Source organism: Fundulus heteroclitus, chromosome 15 (assembly GCF_011125445.2).
Source record: "Fundulus heteroclitus isolate FHET01 chromosome 15, MU-UCD_Fhet_4.1, whole genome shotgun sequence".
NCBI classification, from domain to species: domain Eukaryota; kingdom Metazoa; phylum Chordata; class Actinopteri; order Cyprinodontiformes; family Fundulidae; genus Fundulus; species Fundulus heteroclitus.
The window spans coordinates 10,776,858-10,796,469 of record NC_046375.1 but is presented as its reverse complement, the minus strand read 5'-3'; the positions used below and the strand labels follow the sequence as shown (position 1 = coordinate 10,796,469).

At 42.5% G+C, this 19,612-nt stretch overlaps 1 protein-coding gene across 12 annotated transcripts in view; it reads right to left on the bottom strand.

Annotated features, from left to right (window-relative positions):
- syne1a (spectrin repeat containing, nuclear envelope 1a) overlaps positions 1 to 19,612 on the bottom strand; it is a 186,106-nt gene that overhangs the window by 62,348 nt on the left and 104,146 nt on the right. For all 12 annotated transcript variants that reach the window (XM_036147356.1, XM_036147355.1, XM_036147361.1 and 9 more), the window contains 15 exons: positions 15,516 to 15,842; positions 14,959 to 15,111; positions 14,670 to 14,837; positions 13,243 to 13,419; positions 10,978 to 11,124; positions 10,683 to 10,808; positions 10,399 to 10,575; positions 8,165 to 8,430; positions 7,863 to 8,019; positions 7,357 to 7,755; positions 5,666 to 7,270; positions 5,008 to 5,345; positions 4,764 to 4,908; positions 4,248 to 4,466; positions 593 to 879 (listed from right to left, as the gene is read on the bottom strand). In XM_036147356.1, the coding sequence (XP_036003249.1) occupies positions 593 to 879; positions 4,248 to 4,466; positions 4,764 to 4,908; positions 5,008 to 5,345; positions 5,666 to 7,270; positions 7,357 to 7,755; positions 7,863 to 8,019; positions 8,165 to 8,430; positions 10,399 to 10,575; positions 10,683 to 10,808; positions 10,978 to 11,124; positions 13,243 to 13,419; positions 14,670 to 14,837; positions 14,959 to 15,111; positions 15,516 to 15,842 (4,691 nt within the window). The remainder of the gene's footprint in view (positions 1 to 592; positions 880 to 4,247; positions 4,467 to 4,763; positions 4,909 to 5,007; positions 5,346 to 5,665; positions 7,271 to 7,356; positions 7,756 to 7,862; positions 8,020 to 8,164; positions 8,431 to 10,398; positions 10,576 to 10,682; positions 10,809 to 10,977; positions 11,125 to 13,242; positions 13,420 to 14,669; positions 14,838 to 14,958; positions 15,112 to 15,515; positions 15,843 to 19,612) is intronic.

Below are 19,612 nucleotides of genomic sequence, written 5' to 3'. Positions count from 1 at the left end.
AAATGTCTGACAGGCAAACAGCTGCAGATAAACATGAGAAACGGCTGAAAAATAACCTACTGGTATACATAAATGTATAATCATAAGGCAACATAGACCATCTCAATATAAATTTTATCTCATATCTCTTTTAAAAAGATCTCAATTTTTAAAAAATCTCAATCTACTGCCCAGCCCTAATTCAGAAGTCACACCTGTGGTTCATTTAGTCTTGGTTTAAATCCAACGGTTCTGGGAAGCCTCTAAGGTTTGAGAATAGGTCACTAAGCAACAGCATAAAAATGGCCAGGGCTGCACTTCAAATATATGTTTTGAATTTGTTGATAATTATCTATATCGATCAATATGATTTCTATTCTATCAATATGCTTTTTTTCCCTATATCGTCCAGCCCTAGGTGTGAATACTATTTTCAGGTACTGCCTAGAATGTTTTTTTTTTTTTTATAAGAGTTGGTATTTTTTGTTTCATTTTCATTGCAATATAGCGCTAAAATCCATCTTGAAATGTTGCACCTATTTATCTATTGAAATCAAAGAATTTAGGAGGAAAACCTTTAAGTTCATCGTGCGTTCAGGGTGACCCCACCTACCCGTCATATTGTTCCTGCATGCGTCGGATCTTCTGCAGGCACGGCGTGTCTTCATGTCCATTCTCCGTCTTCTTCTCCATCGCCGCCTCCTTCTCGGCCTCTCCTCTAAGACAGCGGGTTTGCTGCACCAACAGGGCCAGGGTGGACTGCTCCCGCTCCACCTCCTGGCTGAAGGAGTCGTGGTATTCCAGCAGGCTCTGCAGCGCCGCCCTGGTGGCTGCCTTTTCAACGGTGCTGTCTGGCACACGACTGTGGAGGTCTTTGGACACGGAGCTCACCTTCTCCATCTAAAATACAGGGAGGTTCAACAAATAAGATAAGATAAGATAAGATAGGCTTTATTGATCTCACATTGGAGAAATTCACATGTCACATCGGCTTAGTAATCAGTAGTCATAGGAAGGAGGAGTCAAGTAGGACGAGGTGCATCAAATATATACAGTGTGTCCTCGGTATACCATGGATCAAAAGGAGTAGGTAAGAAAAAGCAAAAAAAGAAAAATACAAAAGGAAATAAGGCAGAGAATGTCTTCTGTACATTCACTGTGGCTTATACGCGTGTGTATTGACATATATTCGGGTGTAGTAGCACCAGAAGTCACTTCTTTCAGGATTATTGCACAGTGTATTAAATAGAATTGCACATTAGTTATTGCATGTTGGTTCTTACTGTTACCGTTATGTGTATTAAATAGAATTGCACATTAGTTATTGCATGTTGGTTCTTACTGTTGCAGTTATAGTTACGGTTGTGGTTACAGTTATGATTACGGTTATAATCAGCAGAAGTGACTAAATACGGTTATTATTTGTTTATAACTGTAGAAAAAAGTAATTACCACTCGTGTAAGCTAATACACAGACACAAAGTAATGAGAGTATTCTCTAAATAAAGTGTGCTGTAAGTATTTACAGATAATTTATGTTTTTAGAAATTACTACATCTCTTATTAATTCAAACAAGGCTGAGATTTAAGATGACAGTTTTTTTTATTTTATGTAATTTTGTCAAAGCAAAAACTAAATAACTCTGATCAACTAAAAAATAAAATAAAGCTTGCTACAAATTACATCATGCCGAGACAAACACCGGCGCCACAGGGGACGGACGGACAACTCTGTACAGCTGGAATGTGCCACATATGAGGAAGTGATTATCCGCTTCAGGCTGACTTCATTTCCCTTTCTGAAACACCGCTTTGTGGGAATCTGTGGCCGCTGACGGAGTCTGAGCTCAAATTAGGTCAAAAGGCGGGAAAACGCTTCGTGACACACTGTTTTGGCAGGAAAGGCAATCCTGGCCTGAAGCCTGAAGTTATATCACAGCCCACCAACTGGTTTCAGCCGTTAGTGTCTGACCCAAATCTGCAGCAACAGTTAGATGTGCTGTAACCTACTTGGTTGTTTTTTTTTCTTTGTATGAACAGAAAAAACGACAATAACGCTCATTCTAACCCACTACCCACATCGATCTGAGCCCAATTACTCACTCCGCCGTGTGATGACAGCAGCACAACGGACATTAAGCAGGTTGCTGTGCAGAACAGATTTATATATTTTACAAACCATCTGCTTGTTTTAGTCGATTTAGAAACACAGAGAATGTTCCTGGTTCGCAAAGGTACAAAAATCAACAATCTTTGTGACAATAAGGAGCCCCTAGCTGGTGAGTACATGGTCATACAGACTATAGAAATACTATCAAAGACATTTTCACTGTAGCAAATAATTCTCTAGTAAAATTAACGAGTAACAATGAATCTGTTTTGAGAAAAAAAAAATATCACTCCCGTATATATTTCTATACATTCTACAATTAACAAAATAATTAAAACAATTTCTAGTCTTCCATAATGGTGCAAAAATGCATTGCTAGAGGTCGGCATATAAAAAGGTGATTTCAGTAATACCGTTGAATTGTTAATGACAATATTTCACCTGCAATTGAGCAACATAATTATATTCATTAATAAAATTTTCTCCAACACTCCGATTTTGGTTTTAGTTTACAGGCTACTACCATTTGAGTAAGATGCGGGTATTTAGGGCAGCAAGAGATCATCCAACTGGCCAAATGTACCTTTGGCATAAACAGAAGGAATGCATGGCACCTCAAATCTAACAGCCTGCAATGTAAGAAGGTCTGAGGCAATATTAATTTTGCATGTATAAAAACTTTGACATCGATCTAAGTCAATCTATTTCAAAGCCCTAATTAATATACGAACAAGCTTATGTAGAAATTAGATAAAAAAAACCAAATTATTAAAAGTTAGACAGCTCAGATATAGATATTCACCTGAAAGGAATGCAAGCTTAGTAAAAAAAAACAACCAGGTCATAAAAAAGAATATGTGAATAAAAACTAATGAACAAATATGAAAATATTTGGGACGCCCACTGCTGCTGTTTTTCCCCTTCCCAGATAGGAGGCTGAGGAAATGTTTACTCGATGAAGAATAAGCAAAATAAAAGGAATATCTAAATAAATTTGAGCTCTTTATAACAAAGACTTCAATATCAATATACAAATCAGGAAAAACTGGATTTATTTAATTTTTTACTTCCTTTTTGGTCAGCAGGGAGCAGTGCTGGCTGTCAGCTGGGAGGAAGGGGTCGCAATAAAGCTCCTTCATGAATTTTGGGTCAAGGGGTCGATTACTGAAGGGGCTTTTAGATTATAATAAACCCCGTTTGTGTTTGCATTTAATTAGTGGTTCAGAAAACACTGACTCTCCTGTCATACAGCTAAAACAGACCCGGCTATGTCCTTGCTCGTGTCCTCGGTAATTTATAAGCTCTTTACAACAATTAGTTTATATTGATGATTTGGCACACAGCTGTCATGTATTTAGCATAAAATAGCTGTTCCCTATGGCTCATCCAAACTACGAAACTACACAGTTCCCAGACTAACCCTCACTATTCAAACCTGATTCAACAATTTTGTTAACAACGTTGTTTTTTTTAAATGGAAAATACGGCTCACCGCTCGCAGTGACATAACTTAGGGGGTGGCACAGTTTCTTACCGGCCTGTTAGCCTGTCCAGTCACTAGGCAGAGGATGCAGAGGATGCCCTCCTGTGTCCCCACCCTTGTGATCCAAGAGAATTTATGACACTGAAGTTGCCATTTATTGCATTGCTTCTTATTTGGCTTTAATTATTTTACTGTTTTCTAAGCAATTTGGACTAAATTTTACCATCTTTAATTTAAAATCTAAAAGATCTAAAATTAAAAAAAAGGGCCATATTGTTTTACACTGAACAGAGTTTCTTTAAAAGCAATTCTGAGTTTATGAATCCTGTGCTGTGTTTGCAAAACACCAAAAAGAACTTTCCTTTAAAAAACAAACAATACATAGGACCACTTGAGATCATAAAAAGCGTGAAATTCATACTATATAAACTTTTGAAACCGGGAAGTTTAAATTTCCACAATGGTTATTGATTCTTTGAACTCTTTAAAACATGGGTAATGGGGGCAGCAGAAGGTGTTTGGACACGGTGGCATTTGTGCAAAGGCTGCCACGGCTTGAGAAACAACGAGAAAATACAAAAAAACATTTCCACTAAGCAGCTTTACGGAACAATCAATGAAATTTGCCGTTTATATTTAATAAACGAAACACAAATAGTCGAGCGATTCTCCGACCTTTTCGGCGAAATTCCTCCACTCCCTGGCGGTGTCCTCCAGCGCCCTCTGCTGGGCTCGGACCACGCTGCGGAGACGTGTCCACCGTTGCCACAGCGACGACACGGCGTGACTGGTGAGAACTCTGCCGGATTCAGAGATGACTGGATCCAGCTCCGCAGCGCTCTCCTTCAAAGCGTTCAGAGGCAGCTCCAGCAAGTCGGTCTGAGTCACAACAGACTGCAGCAAAAATAAAACACATCACTTCAATATCGAAAATGTTTTTGGCTAAAAAAAGACCCTTAAGTCTCAGAAAAACTGCATGTATTGGAGGATTTCTAATTAAGACAAACATTAAGGCTACGTTCGCACTGCAGGGAAATGTGACTCATATCACTCTTTTTCACAGCTGTTTGATCTTATTCCCCCCCAAAAAAATCTGATTTGTGCCACTTTGATATGTGGTACTAATTCAGATACGTTTCGGATATTTTCAAAACTGCCGCCTTCTGAATAGGCCAGGGTTCAGCTGCCCACCTCTTGTCTTCTACACTTGTCCTCTGCCTCTTGGAGACCGAGAGCTTTTGCTGTGGTGAACTTAGACATCCTGCTTTCCAAATCGTCCATCCGTTCAACCAGCATCTGTTTTGCATGATGAAAGGAGCTCCATAAGGCACGACACCTGGGGGGAAAAAAAACAACGCAGATGATGCAACAAGTGAACGACGTGACATATTAAGCGTTAAATCAAATACTTTATTTAACGTTAGAAACAAAATACCTCTGCAGCACTTCTCTGTAAGCACACACTTGCTCTTCGACTTCTTTCTTCATCTGCTGCATTGACTCAGTCTTCTTCCTGATCTCTTTCAATTCTCCCGCCTCCACAAAATCAACCAGCAGAGCATCCAGGGTCCTTATCTCCTCAGAAGAAGTCGTGAAGTTCTTCTCCTGGGCTAAAAGTTCTTCCAGATCTTGCATACAGTCTTGGTGGTTCTCAATCTCCACACCCGATCTGGTCTCATGGATTAAAGTCGCAGCTTTGTCCAGCCATTGCTGCATGGACCGCAGAGATAAGTGGTGCCTCTGGACCAGAGAGAGATTTTGATCCAGTGCCAGCTAGAAAATACAAAAAAAAAAAAAAGAAAAGAAAAAAAGATTGCTTGATTAAAAAAAATTCCCAGATCTCCTTTTAAAGATTTAGTGGCTATTATTTGCAGTGTTCAGACAGGAAATGGGGGAAGACTGGCAGTAAAAGTCCCATCAGGAATTGAACCCCAGACACCATGCATCTACACCATGAGCCACTCCTTAATTCCCATCTCTGAGCTCTTATTTACATGATGCTTTAAATGCTGCACATTACCGTCATAAAACTATAACTTGGGTATGAAAAACACCTATATATTACATTTAATCAGAATAAAGTAAACAGTTACCTGTTTTGCACATATGTCTTGTTGAACCTTGGCTCCCAGCTTCTCCAGCTCCTCTACTTTTTCCTCCATCTTGGCAGGAACAGCTTCTCTCTTACTCTCGTGCCTTTGCCTTTCTCTCACGCTCAACACATCAACCACCTTCAGCCTGCTCCTCGCTTCCTCCTGGGTGATTTTAAGTTTCTGCTTCTCTTCATTTATCCTCTCGGCTTTAAACTCGGAGATGATCAAAGGCTCCTTCAGCTTCTCCTCGACAGTCTTCAGCCAGTCCGACACCCTCTCAGCCTCTCTGGTGAAGTCCTCTTTCTTTTCCACTCCTCTTTCACATTCTTCAACCAAAGATTTAATTTCGCTCTGTAAAGACCGCGACAGCTCGAGCTGCAGTTTAGTTTCCTGGAAGGTAGCAGCATCAAACCTTAGATCCAGACTTTTTGTGAGCTTATAGCTTTCTTCTACCTGAGCTCTCATGCCATCTAAGCTGCCCAGTAGCAGATAAAGATTTGCTAATTTATCTAAAGCGCTATATTCTTTGTTTGACTTTACTCTGATCAGCCCCTGTTTAACAGAGCTGAGCTCTGTGTCTAGTTTGGACACCACGCTGTTGTGTTCAGCAACTTTCTTCAAGCAATCTTCTAAGCGTTTGATCTTCTGGTCACTTCTTCTCTTCAGTGTGCTTTGGAGCAGGACCAGCTGCTGAGTCTCCTCGCCTTTATATTGACAGCCCCTCATTAAAAAGCCCTGGGTTTTCCCACAAAGTTCTCCGACGGAAGGACGGATATGAACCAACCTTTCAGCAATACTCTCATATAATTTCATCAGACTGACACCGTCCTGCTCTTTTTCGTTGATCGTCCGCGTCTCAAGATTGTCAAATTGCTGTTGCAGCTCCTCCAGTGCGCCGCGGGTGATCTCGAGGAAAGCGCTGAACTCTTTTCTCTCCTGGACGATCTGCTGGACTCTGTCCTTCTTCTCTTTGGCGAGAGCAAGGATGGCGTTGTACTGCTGAGGCAGCGCGTTGAGCCGCTCATCCAGGTAGCAGTGGTCGACCTCGTTGAGCGTGGGGAGGATCTCCTGACCGATTCTTTGGACGATGAGAAGGAGGTTCTCGTACTCAGACGCCTGCTCCAAGACACTTTGATAGTTAGAGAGGTGTGCTAGCAAATCGGAGCCCTCGTCGACGCTGCTGAAGTTGATTTCGGGGTACGTTAAGGCCTCGGCTTGTCTCAGCCAGTGGCAGGTCTTGTCCAGGTCCACCTGGAAGTACTTCCTTGAAGTCAAGGCTTTTTCTAAGCCTGCCAGACGCTGGGTGGTCCTCTGCAGGGCGGTCTCAAAGGCCGACTGTAGCTCCTCTAGTCTCGCCAGTGTTTCTGCTCTTTCTTTGTCGCTGGCGTCTCTCTCCAGCTCTCGCCCTTGAACCCAGAGGGACGCCAGTTCTCTCTGGTACGCTCGTAAGCCGCTCTGGACGCTCCGGCACGCCGCCACCTGTTTGGTCAAATCCTCAGGAAGGAGAGCGACGTGGTCTTCTATCAAAGCCTTCCTTTCCTGCTGCTTTACCCAAGACAAGGCTCTCCCCACTCCCTGGAGGAACTGCGTTCTCTCTGTGAAGGCCTTGAGAAAAAAGTTGTATCAGTAAGAAGGCAGTTGAATCATTAGGGGTCCGATTAAACCTTTCATTTAAAATTCCAGCTGTTTACCTTACTGAGGTACTTCCTCCTTTGCGCGACCCGAGCACCGAGGACTTCCACCTCCATCTCGGCGTGCCTGACGAGTTCCTGTAAGCATCTTTTCTCGCTCAACCCGAGCCTGGAGGCCACAGCCTGCGCTTCGCTCACCGCCTGACCGAGCAGCTGCTGCCGGGCCTCCAGCTCCACGCAGACGCTCAGGTGGTCAAACAGGAAACTCTGCGCCAGATCCGGGGGCGGGCTGGTTCTCAGCGCAGAGGTGAGGGCAGGCCGCTGCTCCTCCACCCACTCCCTGGCGTCGCGCAGCTGGGCCTCTACCCGGGTCAGATCCTCCAGAGTTTGAGCCGAGTCCTGGATTTTCTGCAGAATGAGGCTCTCCAGCTGGGCCCAGCGATGCTCCAGATGATCCACCTGGGTTACATTAAACAGCGCTGCTACTAAAACCAACACCTTTCCACGACGTTGAAGTTTATGAACGTTGTAGCGTGTATTTGAAGACAGAATGGTCACGCTCTCACCTGCTGCTTGACCAGCTCCTTGTCTAGCAGGCTTAGTCGAGGCAGGATAGCTTGCCTCTGGTCTCTGAGTTCTTCAAGGGTTTCTTTCTGCTCATCTAGGTCACTGGCAAGTTTCCTCAGAGCTTCAAGGTGCTCACTTGTACTCTCCGTGTCAGCCCTAGGTACATAAATGCTGATTTTTAAGGAACACGGATGCTATAAAAGCTTGGAAGAATTGATCACAAACGCAGGTTTATTCATATATTATGTATAAAAATGAATCAGCAGTACAGGTGTTAGGTAAAAAAGGTAAAGCTGGATACCTGGCGAGGTAGTCCCACTCTCTGGATACTTGATGGAAGAGTTCTTCCACAGCAACAACGCTCTCCTGGTACTCCCCACTTCGCTGCATGTCCTCCCCCCGCTGGGCTTCCAGCTCCTCGGCCTGCTGGCCCAGCTCTATCCAGCCTCTCTTCAGCCTCCTTATCTCCTCCAGGGCAGGAGAGACCTGTCCGTCCGTCAGCCTGCCGATGGCTTCGCTCAAACGAGCCGCCTCAGATTGTCTCTCTCTAATCTGCTGCAGGAACTCCTGCAGGAAAGAAGGCAGATTATGCAACATCGCTGCACGAAGAGTTGGCATTTGCTCGCTTTCGTATTTTTCCAGTCAGAAGACATAAAAGAGCATGCTTGCTTTGATGTAAAAAAAAAAAAAAAGAAAGAAACATCGCCGACGTCATCATGAGCTGTAACGATTACCTATGCTGCCGGGAGTCACTAACTCCTTTTATGCACTCATTGCCCCTTTCTTCTTTCCCTGTAGCAGGTATGCCTGGGCTACACTGCAAAAACAGAACTAAAAATAAGTAAAAACAATTTTCTTGAAATGAGTGTATTTCTTTTTGATTTGAGCAGGTAAGTAAGATGATCTGCCAATGGAAAGAGTAATTTTACTCCTAAAGTAAGATAATTAGATATAATGCACTTGAAATAAGACAATGGAGACGAGTTCTTCCTATTTTAAGAGCAAAAATCTTATTCCATTGGCAGATTATCTTATTTACCTACTCAAATAAAGTAGAAATACACTCATTTCAAGAAAAGTTTAACTTATTTTTATTTCTGTTTTTGCAGTGTATTAACCTTTGTTTAGCTGCATCCCTTTCTTGAATTGAGCAACTGGAATGCCTACTGCTGTAAATAACTTTATATGTTTGTATTTCTTTTTCTTTTTATGGAATGCTGCTAATAACTGTGTTTTTTCCCCCTCTATAAAAAGCATCCTTAGCTAAGTGCTTCAGTTTAGCTGTTTCTCTATGCTGAACCAACCCATTCACTAAGAATCTTCTCTATGTCCATAGAAAGTAATCCTGGCTCAGTGCTTCTGTGTTTAGCTGTGCTTTTTATGGACAGATTCATTGATTAAGCCACTAAGTTTGCCAATTGTTCTTTGTGTTTTTTTAATGATCTCCTTTCGTCCATAGAAAACCCACATAGTTCAGAGCTTCTTTGTTCAGCTGTCTCTGTTCTCTTTGCAGATATTGACCCGAGCTTAATTGCTGCCATTAATGTTGAACCCTCCCTCTCGTTTTTTCATCCACAAAGAAAGTATCCCTCTCGGCACTTCTGTGCTTTTTTTTTTTTTTTTTGTGAATCTTTCTTGTTTTGTCAAAAGGGCCTGGCTAGTTGCCAACAAAATAATCTGAAAATAGTTCTGCTAAAAGTTTCTTCTTGTCTAAAGATAGCAGTTTCTCTTTACTGAAAAAAAAAATCCATGTTTTAAAATTGACTAGGGTTCCTTTTTTTACCAAATATTTTTGGCCATTAGGCATTTTACGATCAACTGAATTTGATGGATTGCATCACAATCGCATAGAATCAAATCCATATGAATGTATATGACTCTTCCTATTTGATTGCACTGTGATGAATTGAATTGGACTAAGTGTATGGGAATTTGGGTTGGGATGGTTGGTATAAACTAACACAAGTTCATTCAGTTTTTGGAGACATTTCAGAGTTGCACAACAACACTGCAGAGGAGCCAGATCTGCAGTCTTTACATTTTTGACTGACACACAGCAAAAAGGGAACTAAAAGTAGGTAAAATCCTCTTGAAATTAGTGTATTTTTCATTGATTTGAGCTGGTAAATCAGAGTATTTGCCAGTGGAATAAGATTTTTGCATTTAAAATAAGAACAATTCATCTCCATCATCTTATTTCAAGTGCAGGATGTCTAATTATATTAGTTTAGGGGTAGAAATGCTCATTCTATTGGCAAATAAGTCTTATTTAGCTGCTCAAATCATGGAAAAAACAATTTTAAAATTTTACTTACTTTTAGTTCCCTTTTTGCATTGCATCATTAAATCTATAAAAAAAAACAGATGGTTTGCCACTAGACTCCTCCTATCCCAACTATTTATTTGTGAATACACTGAAGGAATGAGCAGGCCTGTCAGTCAACTTGTGAGTTTATTTACTTGTAAAGTCATTCCCTGTTTTGCTTTTTCCTTTTTTTTTTTTTTTTTTTTACAGTCATTTTAAGGCAGACAGACCTGTGCCTTGTCCAGCTGGTTTTGTGCAATCTTAGGTTCCAGCTCTGCAGGTCTCCTGATCAGGCTCTGAAGCTGCTGTTCTGTCTCTCTAAGCTGTGTTTCTAAATCCATCTTCTGTTCCTCCATGTCCCTCCAGTTGTCTGCCATCTCTTCACAAAGAAGCATGCGCTCCTCGATCTGAAAGAAACGGCACAAAAGAGTCACTCCAGTCAAAGCAAAGCAATCCATTTTGGCATTGAGACGATCTGTGTGAAGTTTAAAGGCTCCCTTTAAGTGAGGCTGACCTGCAGTTTAATCTGTTGGACGGCTGCAGCAGCCTCCCTGACCCTCTGCTCTGAGAGATCACAAGCCGAACACACCAGCTGGAGGTATGTGCTCGCCTGCTCCTGGAGAGCACGCTCCTGCTTCACCTATTTTAAATGTTTCTGTTAATCCTCTTAGCAACAAATGTGCAAAAAAAAAAAAAAAAAAAAAAGCGAAAACATCCAATCATGCAACCCAAAAACAAACATGTTATACGTAGAATAAAGACTAAAAAGACTAAACTTCTATTTAATAAGCAGAAAGGTGCTGATTGACCTGCTGGAGAGCTTCCTCAAGGCAGCGAGATGGCTGTGGATTTTGGTCTAGTTTTTCGGAAACAGAGCTTAGCCACGTCTGGCACTGCTGCAGCGTGTCCTGCACACTAACATGTCTCTGCAGCTCGTGATCCAGACTCTGGTATACCTGTGAAAAGAGGGGGGAAAAAAAGGGTGTATATTAAACAGTAACTTGCTACGGTGTTCGCATACCTTGGGCATTTGCAGATTTTGTCATGTAAGCAACCACAAACCCCAACATGTTTATATTAGGATTTGGTGTGAAGGAGCAGCTCCAAACAGAGAAAGAGGTTTCAGCTTTCAAAAACATGCAGTTCAGCATTAAGCCCGACGACTGGTCAGTTTTAAACCAATTCACACCTTCTTGCTTGTGACCATACATCTCTTAGGCCCTGTTCACTGCAAAAACTGATGTAAAAATAAGTAAAATGTTCTTAAAATTAGTGTTTTTGTCCTAGATTTGAGCTGGGAAATAAGACTATTTGCCAATGGAATGAGTATTTTGACCCCTAAAATAAGATAATTAGACATACTGCACTTGAAATAAGATGATGGAGATGAGCTGTTCCTATTTTAAGTGCAAAAATCTTATTCTATTGGCAGATCATCTTATTTACGTGCTCAAATCAAGGAAAAAGACACAAATTTTAAGAAAATGTTACCTATTTTTAGTTCCGTTTTTGCAGTGTTTACATAGTAGCCCCAACCCTAACCCACAGTGGCAGCCCACTGCTCCCCAAGGGGATGAGTTCATTGGAATGTATGTTGAGTGCATGCAGAGAACGAATTTCATTGGAATGTATGTTGCAATGACAATAAAGATTGTTATTTTTATTGCATGCGGTGTGACGATGGAGGCACTACTGGGTGGGGGGTGGGATGGCAGCTTCAAACCTATCCACTCTGGGCGCTGCTTTCAAACGTAGTCAGTTTCGCGCCCGCGAAAACTGTTCGGGGGTGACGGGACCCCCGAACAAACAAAGAAGCTTGTCCTATACACACCTAAACCCAGCTTCGTCTGGACGGCGCCTAATGCTGCACGTCTGCCTGAAAACAGAATCCCACCAGTAATACACGGCGGAGGAAGCATCATGCAGTGGGGATGCAATTTCTTTTCGGCAGTGACAAGGACGCCTGCCAGACAATTGAAAAATGGATGGAGCTAAACCCAGGGAAATCCTGGAAGAAAAGACTTGTAGCAGGACAGCAACCTACAGCCAGAGCTACAATTGAATGGTTTAGATCAAACCATACGCATGTGTTAGAATGGCCTAGTCAAAGTCCAGACCAAAATCTAATTGAGAATCTGTGGCAAGACTTAAATTGCTGTTTATGCCCTGCTCTGCCAACTTCAAAGACACAATAAATCACAGACCCCCCCCCCCCTCACCCCCCACCCAAAACCAGGCAGTTATAGGGCTTTGTATTTAACAGGTGTTGAATGTGGAGGCGTCCAAACCCTCCAGGGGAGAGCTAAACACCACGTTCTGATTGACAGTGTTAATTTGAGAGTCTGAAAGGAGGAGCGAGGGGAGGGCCAAAGGGTTGGCAAGCTGCCCCGCGACTTTGGCAAAGGCTAGAAGGCTGGCGCGGTGGCAAGTGGCAGGCAGGATATTAGAGCTGTGTGGCGCTGGGACACAGTTGGCAGCCATTACAACGCTGGAGGCGCGCTTGTAGGGGAGCCAGCAGAGTGGTGGTAAAAAAGTGGCTGGATCACACAATGCCAGATTGGGCGTGCGTGCGGCGGCGGAGGTGGTATCTCGGGACGCGAGTTACGACGACAGAGGAGACGGTGCCAAAATGACAGAGTGGGGCTGGATTATGGGACTAGCCAGATCTACTTGATGGCTGTGCGCGATCATTTCTGGCTCAGCCATGAAGACGTGGGGTTGACAAGGGATCTGTGGAGATTAATATGGCGAGATTGAGTTTAGTGATGTTGGCTGGTGGGGCCTGAGTGCGTCTGCTGCTGAGCCCTTATATCGAGGCTTTAATTGGCTGTGCCCTCTAAAGCGGGCCTGAAGGGCCGCCTTCACAGAAATGGGTTTAAGTGTCAAAAAGGGTTAGGATTAAGTGGATACCTTGGTTGTTGGACTGCTACCAACCTTCTGTCTGTGCATGCATTTGTTTTTGCACACGAGTGAGCATCTAAATACTGGATCGCATATCTTTTTATAACATAATTTTTCTAAAAGGGTACGCTTCTCGTCCTGGTTTGCTTCTGTATCTGCTCCTCCTTACTCACCCTCTGTGCCGTGCTGCAGATGGCAGAGTAGCTGTCTCGGATGCCTTGCTGGTGAGTCTGGACCTGCGTTCTCAGTCGGCTCTGCACGCGGTCACTGCAGCCCTGCACCAGACCCTCGCCTTGCTCTTTCAGAGCCGTCAGGCGTTCCTCAAAACCCGCAATCTCCTCCATGATGGCCTGAAGAGGGTCAAGTAAGACCGTGTTAGAGCAGGGGTTTCAAACTCATTTTGGTTTAGGGGCCGCATACGGCTTAATCTGATCTCAAGAGGGCCACACGAGTAAACTTATTGCAAGATTAAATAGAACTAATAAATGTGGACTTGTTGTTGATTTTTATATTAAATGAATTTCACTTTTACACAATATATTATGAATAACCTCAGCGTTTTTAAGAAAAGTATGTGCAATTTCAACAATACTTTTACTCAGTTAAACATTTACTTGTGCATTATGCATAAGAACTGATCACAGTGATTGTACAATGTTGAAAAACATTTATTCACATTTTTTGGAACTTTAAAAACACTTTCCTGCATGACAAAATACATCAAACGGATAAAAATTAAGAAATGATTTAAAATCAATTTTTCCACATCTGAAGCTCAGTGCTACCATCTGCTGATTAAAACACAGCGCCCCTCGTGGACAATATAGGAACTGCAGATTTTCTATTAAACGAAGTACATGTTTTTTTCCAATAATTGTTTTATCATTCTCTTCCTTTTATCTCCTCTTTCTTTCACCTTTTGTTTTTTTTTCTTCTTGTTCTTCCTTTTCTCTCCTACTTTCCCATTGTAGTGTCCATATCATTTGAGATAATACCCACATGAATCATAATAAAACTATTCACATTCATAAATCAAGCGGAGCACTATGGCAAAAGCAGCACTGCTCCACTTGTGAAAGTCAAATCTGATGAGCTCTTTTTGGCATTAAGACAACAATTATTATTGCCACATTGCCACACAGGACACAGAGGGAAAAAAAAGAAAATATATATATTTTTTTTTTTTATGATAATGCATTTAGCCACCGGGCCGGACTAAATTGGCCCGCGGTCCGTATGTTTGACACCCCTGTGTTAGAGACTTTGGTAAGAGATTAAGCGGAACGAGTCACTGTCCGACATGACAGAAAGACGCATTTTATCCAAACATGAAGGACTAGACAAGAAAACACAAAAGATGATTACAAAAAGGGAAATAGATCTGTTTAGTTATCCGCTGGTTCAGGTATCTAAATCAAACATCCGCTACATATTTTCCTAGAATCTCCTAAAAGAAAACTGAAAGTCTTGAAGACGTCAAGACAGCTAAGCAACAATCCTATAGGTCAATGTGTGAAGAATCGCTGCCTAATTGGGACTCAAGCTGCATGATTTTGTCACCGACAAAGAGAAGCAGAGGTGAAATACTGCGATCCGTCACCTTGTGCCTGGCCAGCTGCTGAGTTGCTGCCTCCAGGCTGACGCTCACGCTCGGATCCGGAGTCACCATCCTGCTGGACATCTGCAGCAGCCAGCGCTCCACCTCCTGCAGCTCGTTGTGGTAAGCTTCCTGTTCCTTCACCTGGCCTTCCAGGTTCTCCACGTGAGCCTGGTCGCCACAGATAATGCAGAAGCAAAACGGAATGATTTAAATACAAGACAACTACCAAGCGCCGGTGGGCGAAAAAATGCTTCTTCCTCAATGCCATCGCATCCCGGTTGCTCCTAACCGTTGCGGCGCTGCAGAGAGCAGCGTAGTCCTTTTGCACTCTGTGCATCTTGTCTCTGATGGAGGGGTAGTGGACAGAAGCCAGTAGCGCGTCTCCCTTCTCCATCACGGACCTGATGGACCCATCGTGGGACTGAATCATCTGTAGGAGAGCCTGGAGGGACGCACACACAGATTTCTTTGGTAATGAATATTTCAGTATATAGCAAGCAGCATTCTGCTTCATATAGCGACGTTATTATTTATCAGAGTCGGTTTTACTGTCCATCTTTTCCTGTCGTCGTTTCATTCGACATTTAGGAAATGGCTGCTTATAACTGTACTCTTTTATCTTTTCACCCATCCTTGTGGACCTGGTGACCGTTTCTACATTAAGTTGAAACTCCTAATAGGTCAGCAGTTATTTTAAGTGTATTCGCTTTTGGAGTTTTTCCAAGGTCACACATGGCCAATTAAGATAATGATATTCAGCTCCATCTCACCGTTTAAATCACCAAAGTGTGAAATCACTGACTTTGGAATTAATGCTCTGAATTAATTTATTTTTTTATGCTTTACCTTATACTTTGCCAACTGCGCTCTGCGCTGGTACAGTTCAGCCTTGGGCTCCACCGGCGAGCTGAGCAAAGCCCTGGTCTCTACCAGCCACTGGACCTGAGCCTTGTACCGGTCCTGAAACTCCTTCGCGAGCAGTAACGCTCGCTCCAGGAAGCTGCGCTCTTGCCTCAGTCCCCCGGCGAGCTCTTCCAGCTGGGCGAGACGCGCTTCTACTTCTGCTCCTAAACTTTCCGCTCCAGCCTCGTCCAGGAAGCCTGCCGCCTGCTCCGCACGCTCCCTCAGGGATTTCAGGAGATTGTGGCCATGCTGAAGATCAGACTGAAGGCTCTGGGTAAAAAAGACGACAGCAATATGCAGAGACTTGCAGAGGCATTCAGGCCATCTCGGTGTTTTCACGCTTTCTAAGATTAATATTACACATTTCAATGTATTTTATTTGTGTGTTTTGTGAAGATATTGAGAAGTGGAAGGAAAATGAAACCCTTTCACAAATAATAGAAAAGTGGTGTTCATTTGTGTTCAGTTTTATGAAGGTTCCCTAAGTATTATGGGCACATCAAACATGTAGTAGAAGGTGCTCTGGTCAGGTGAGACCAAAATTGAGAACGTGGAAAACAATCGGTGATGGAAAACTAACTGCACCATAATCCTAAACGCTCTATCACAATCGCTGAAAAAAAACCTGTTTCTGGCTGTGGAGGGTCACTTTCCAGCTGGACCATTAACCTAAACATATAGGTAGAGCTTAAATTGAATAGTTTAGATCATATATATTATATATATACATATATATATTATATATATATAGATTTTTTTATTCATTTGATGAATAATCAATAATCAGAATGGCCCAGTCAAAGTCCAGACCTAAATCCAACTGAGAATCTGTAGCAGGACTTCCCAGATGATCTGAGTGACTCGATTTTGGAGTAAAATATAGTTCTGAGTACTGAGTCAGAGGGGCTTAATACAAATGTGCACTTCTCTGATCTTTATTTGTAAAAATAAATGAAAGGAATATGTTTTTTTTTTCGTTGCCTTCAAAATTACACACTACTTTGTTTTTGGCCTAAATTCGTGCTTATAAAGAGAGAAAACACTAGAAGTTTGAATTGTTTTGCAAGGTACTGCAATTTAGCATTTTGGTATAGAGTTACAGATCAACCTAGAATAAATCAGAAATTATAGCATTCATCCTCTTCTTTTTTTAAAGAAACATTTATATCGCATTTTCAATAACCTCCAGTGCAATGGTTCCTGATTTTTTTTTTGTTTTTTGTCCTTCACCTCCAGTGCTGCCCGGTGCCACAAACTACCCTCGCGGGGCTTTTTGAAAAGCTTTGAACCCATCAGGTAGGCTGACACCTGCAACCCGAAACGCGCAGAAGGATTGGGGAGTTCATGGCGAGGAAGAACCGCGGTGAATAATATGAAAGGAGGACCCAATTATAAAGACCCTTAACAGGCAACAGTAGCTGCGGGGGTTTCCAGGGCAACCCTACACACCGCCGCACACACACGCGCTGACCTCCCCTCGATGGGATGCCATACAGCTTTCATCATCAGCCTATTATTGGATGAGCAGAGACGGCAGCCTCACACTCAAACAAGCTCGGCTCTCAATCCCGCTCTGTGGGTAACATAACGAGAGCTGCGTGTGTTTGCACACGTCTCCGTGTCCTGCTTAATGTGACGCTCCAAGTTTGATCACCGTCTGCAATGTCCCTGTCCTTGTCACTTTAACAAGCAACACCCACTATATTTAAATTTCATTCAACTCTGTGTTAAAGGAAGTCTCTGGCAATTACTGTGATGCAGTAGTGCAGGGTCTTGTTTCTTATAGCTAATTACCTCCTCTTTCTGTCTAAAAGCCATTTCTCATCTTAGTTAGTTTTCCTCTAAGCAAGTTTTGCTCAAACCAGTGCCCCGTGCACATATTTCATGATAAATTTCATATTTCATGTCGTTTTTATGGCAGGAAACAGCTTAATTCTGTTAATCGAAAGGTCTTAAGTTATTGGGTAGCACATACGGTGAACATTATCTGAGGTCCTAAGCCCACAGTGGCCTTTATGTTTCAACAGTCTAGTACCCCCAATTATCCAAGACAAGTTCCCTGTGTGCTGGTTGTAATCATGAGCTTGAGAGCTTCTGGTGTTTATTCTGCTTCAGTTCCTGGGTACCTTAATCAACTCTGCTGTTTCTACTTCCGCTCTGACAACCGAGCTGATAATCAGCTGCAAGTCTAGAAAGATTACTATTATTATTATTATTATTATTATTATTGCAAGCCCTGTAGCCAAATGATTACTTTCAATGCTTACCTTTTTCTAAACCACAATTAAACGCTTTACTGTACATAACAGGCCAAAGGTGTTTAGACATCCCTCAAATTTTGCAATTTTTAAAAATGACCTTGAATCGTTTCTTCAGGCTCTCTGCGGGTCTTTTTTCTGTAGATTTCTTCACTTGAACTTTTACTGACAGAAAGAAATGAACAAAGTCATTCAGAAACGGTCATCTGTTTATTTTCTAATCTTTGTTGACAGTATAGTCAACGAGACGGAGGTTGAGGACGCCCTGGACAGGCCGCCAAACCATCACAGGGCAACGCAAAGACAGAGAGGAAAGTCAGAGTAACAAACAGATCGGCTGTGGACCTTGAGAGGATGCCAGAGGACCCAGAGACAAAAATGCCCATGTAGATGGAAAACATGCAAAGTCTGCTAAATAAGTTCACCCTTTAAAAGTAAAATGCATGGATGGAGGGATGGATGGATGGATGGAGAACCATCTAACTATGTAAATATATACATACAATATATTCCAAACTTTGTTTTTCTCTACATGTCCAGATCTTAAAACATACACCAAACCTCTCCAGCCGGAGCAGTAAGACTGCCGTTGTTGTTTTTCCTCAATAAACACACGGTGCCCAATATGCTGTCCGGTTACAAGATGTAACCAAAAGCTTAAAGACTTCCAAAAAGCAGAAGACCATTTCAGCAAAATTACTCAAAGGTCTGGCTTCTCAGAAGCAAAGTAATCTGAGGTGGTTTAGACCTTTAGCACTGCATGGCAAGAAACAACTCATTTTGTATTGTGAAACATCTGTTTCTTAAGTTTTATTTTATTTATATAGATTTTTTTAATGATTAGCATGCAGTTTTACTTTTTGAACCTGAACAATTTAAAACCTCAGAAATTAAACATTTCAATAAAACAAGAACCACAAATCGCCAGCTTGAAATAAGACATTTTGGACTTAAGTGTGGGTGTAAAGAAAAAAAATGCTTTTATTTGTTTTTGATTTTAATTTTATGTTTGATTGAACTATTAAGAAAAAATATGCAACTAGGAACCTTTTTTTTTAATAACTTAAGACAAAAACACACCTTACAAATAAAAGAAACATCCCTGTCAGTTACCAAATAGTAGTTTCTCCCAAACCAACCAATTTGCAGCCAAAAATAAAGCCCAAAACCAGCTAATGGGCCATAACACAGCTATTGACTTCTGGTCTGTGTGTCGGTGCGTAATCGTCCCGGCTCACTGAACACCCCAGCTTCTCTCACAACAGGAGACGAGTAAGTGATGAAGCACGCTCATGTGTTATCTTCAGCACTGGAGGGACACATGTGGCGGCAGCGCGTCTTTGGTCGCTACGCCGAGACAGAGCATCGATCCCCGAGAGCGGATTACGGCGAAGACCACACCAGATGATGTATCGCGAGTGTTGTGTGGGTGTGTGGCGCGACAGTTTTACAGGGAGGCAGACAAAGAGAGGCGAGATGCGAACGAACTGAAGTGGAATAAACGTGTGAAACCACACAGGACTCACAGGTTTTAGGAAGAGGCTCCGTGTTCAAGTTCGCACTTCCTTTTGAGAGGCGAAATGAGAGGAAACTGTTTATGTGTGTGTGTGTGATGTGGAGCGGTGAGGGCACCGCATCAATTACAGAGTCTTTGCCAGCGGGTTCCTGACACCGACTCTTCTTCATCCTCTTACACACAGTGGGAGGTCTCTCCCTGATACCGCGCTTCCTCTAAACCGGCACCAGCTTTGTCTTCATAAAGAGCCGATCGATACACACACA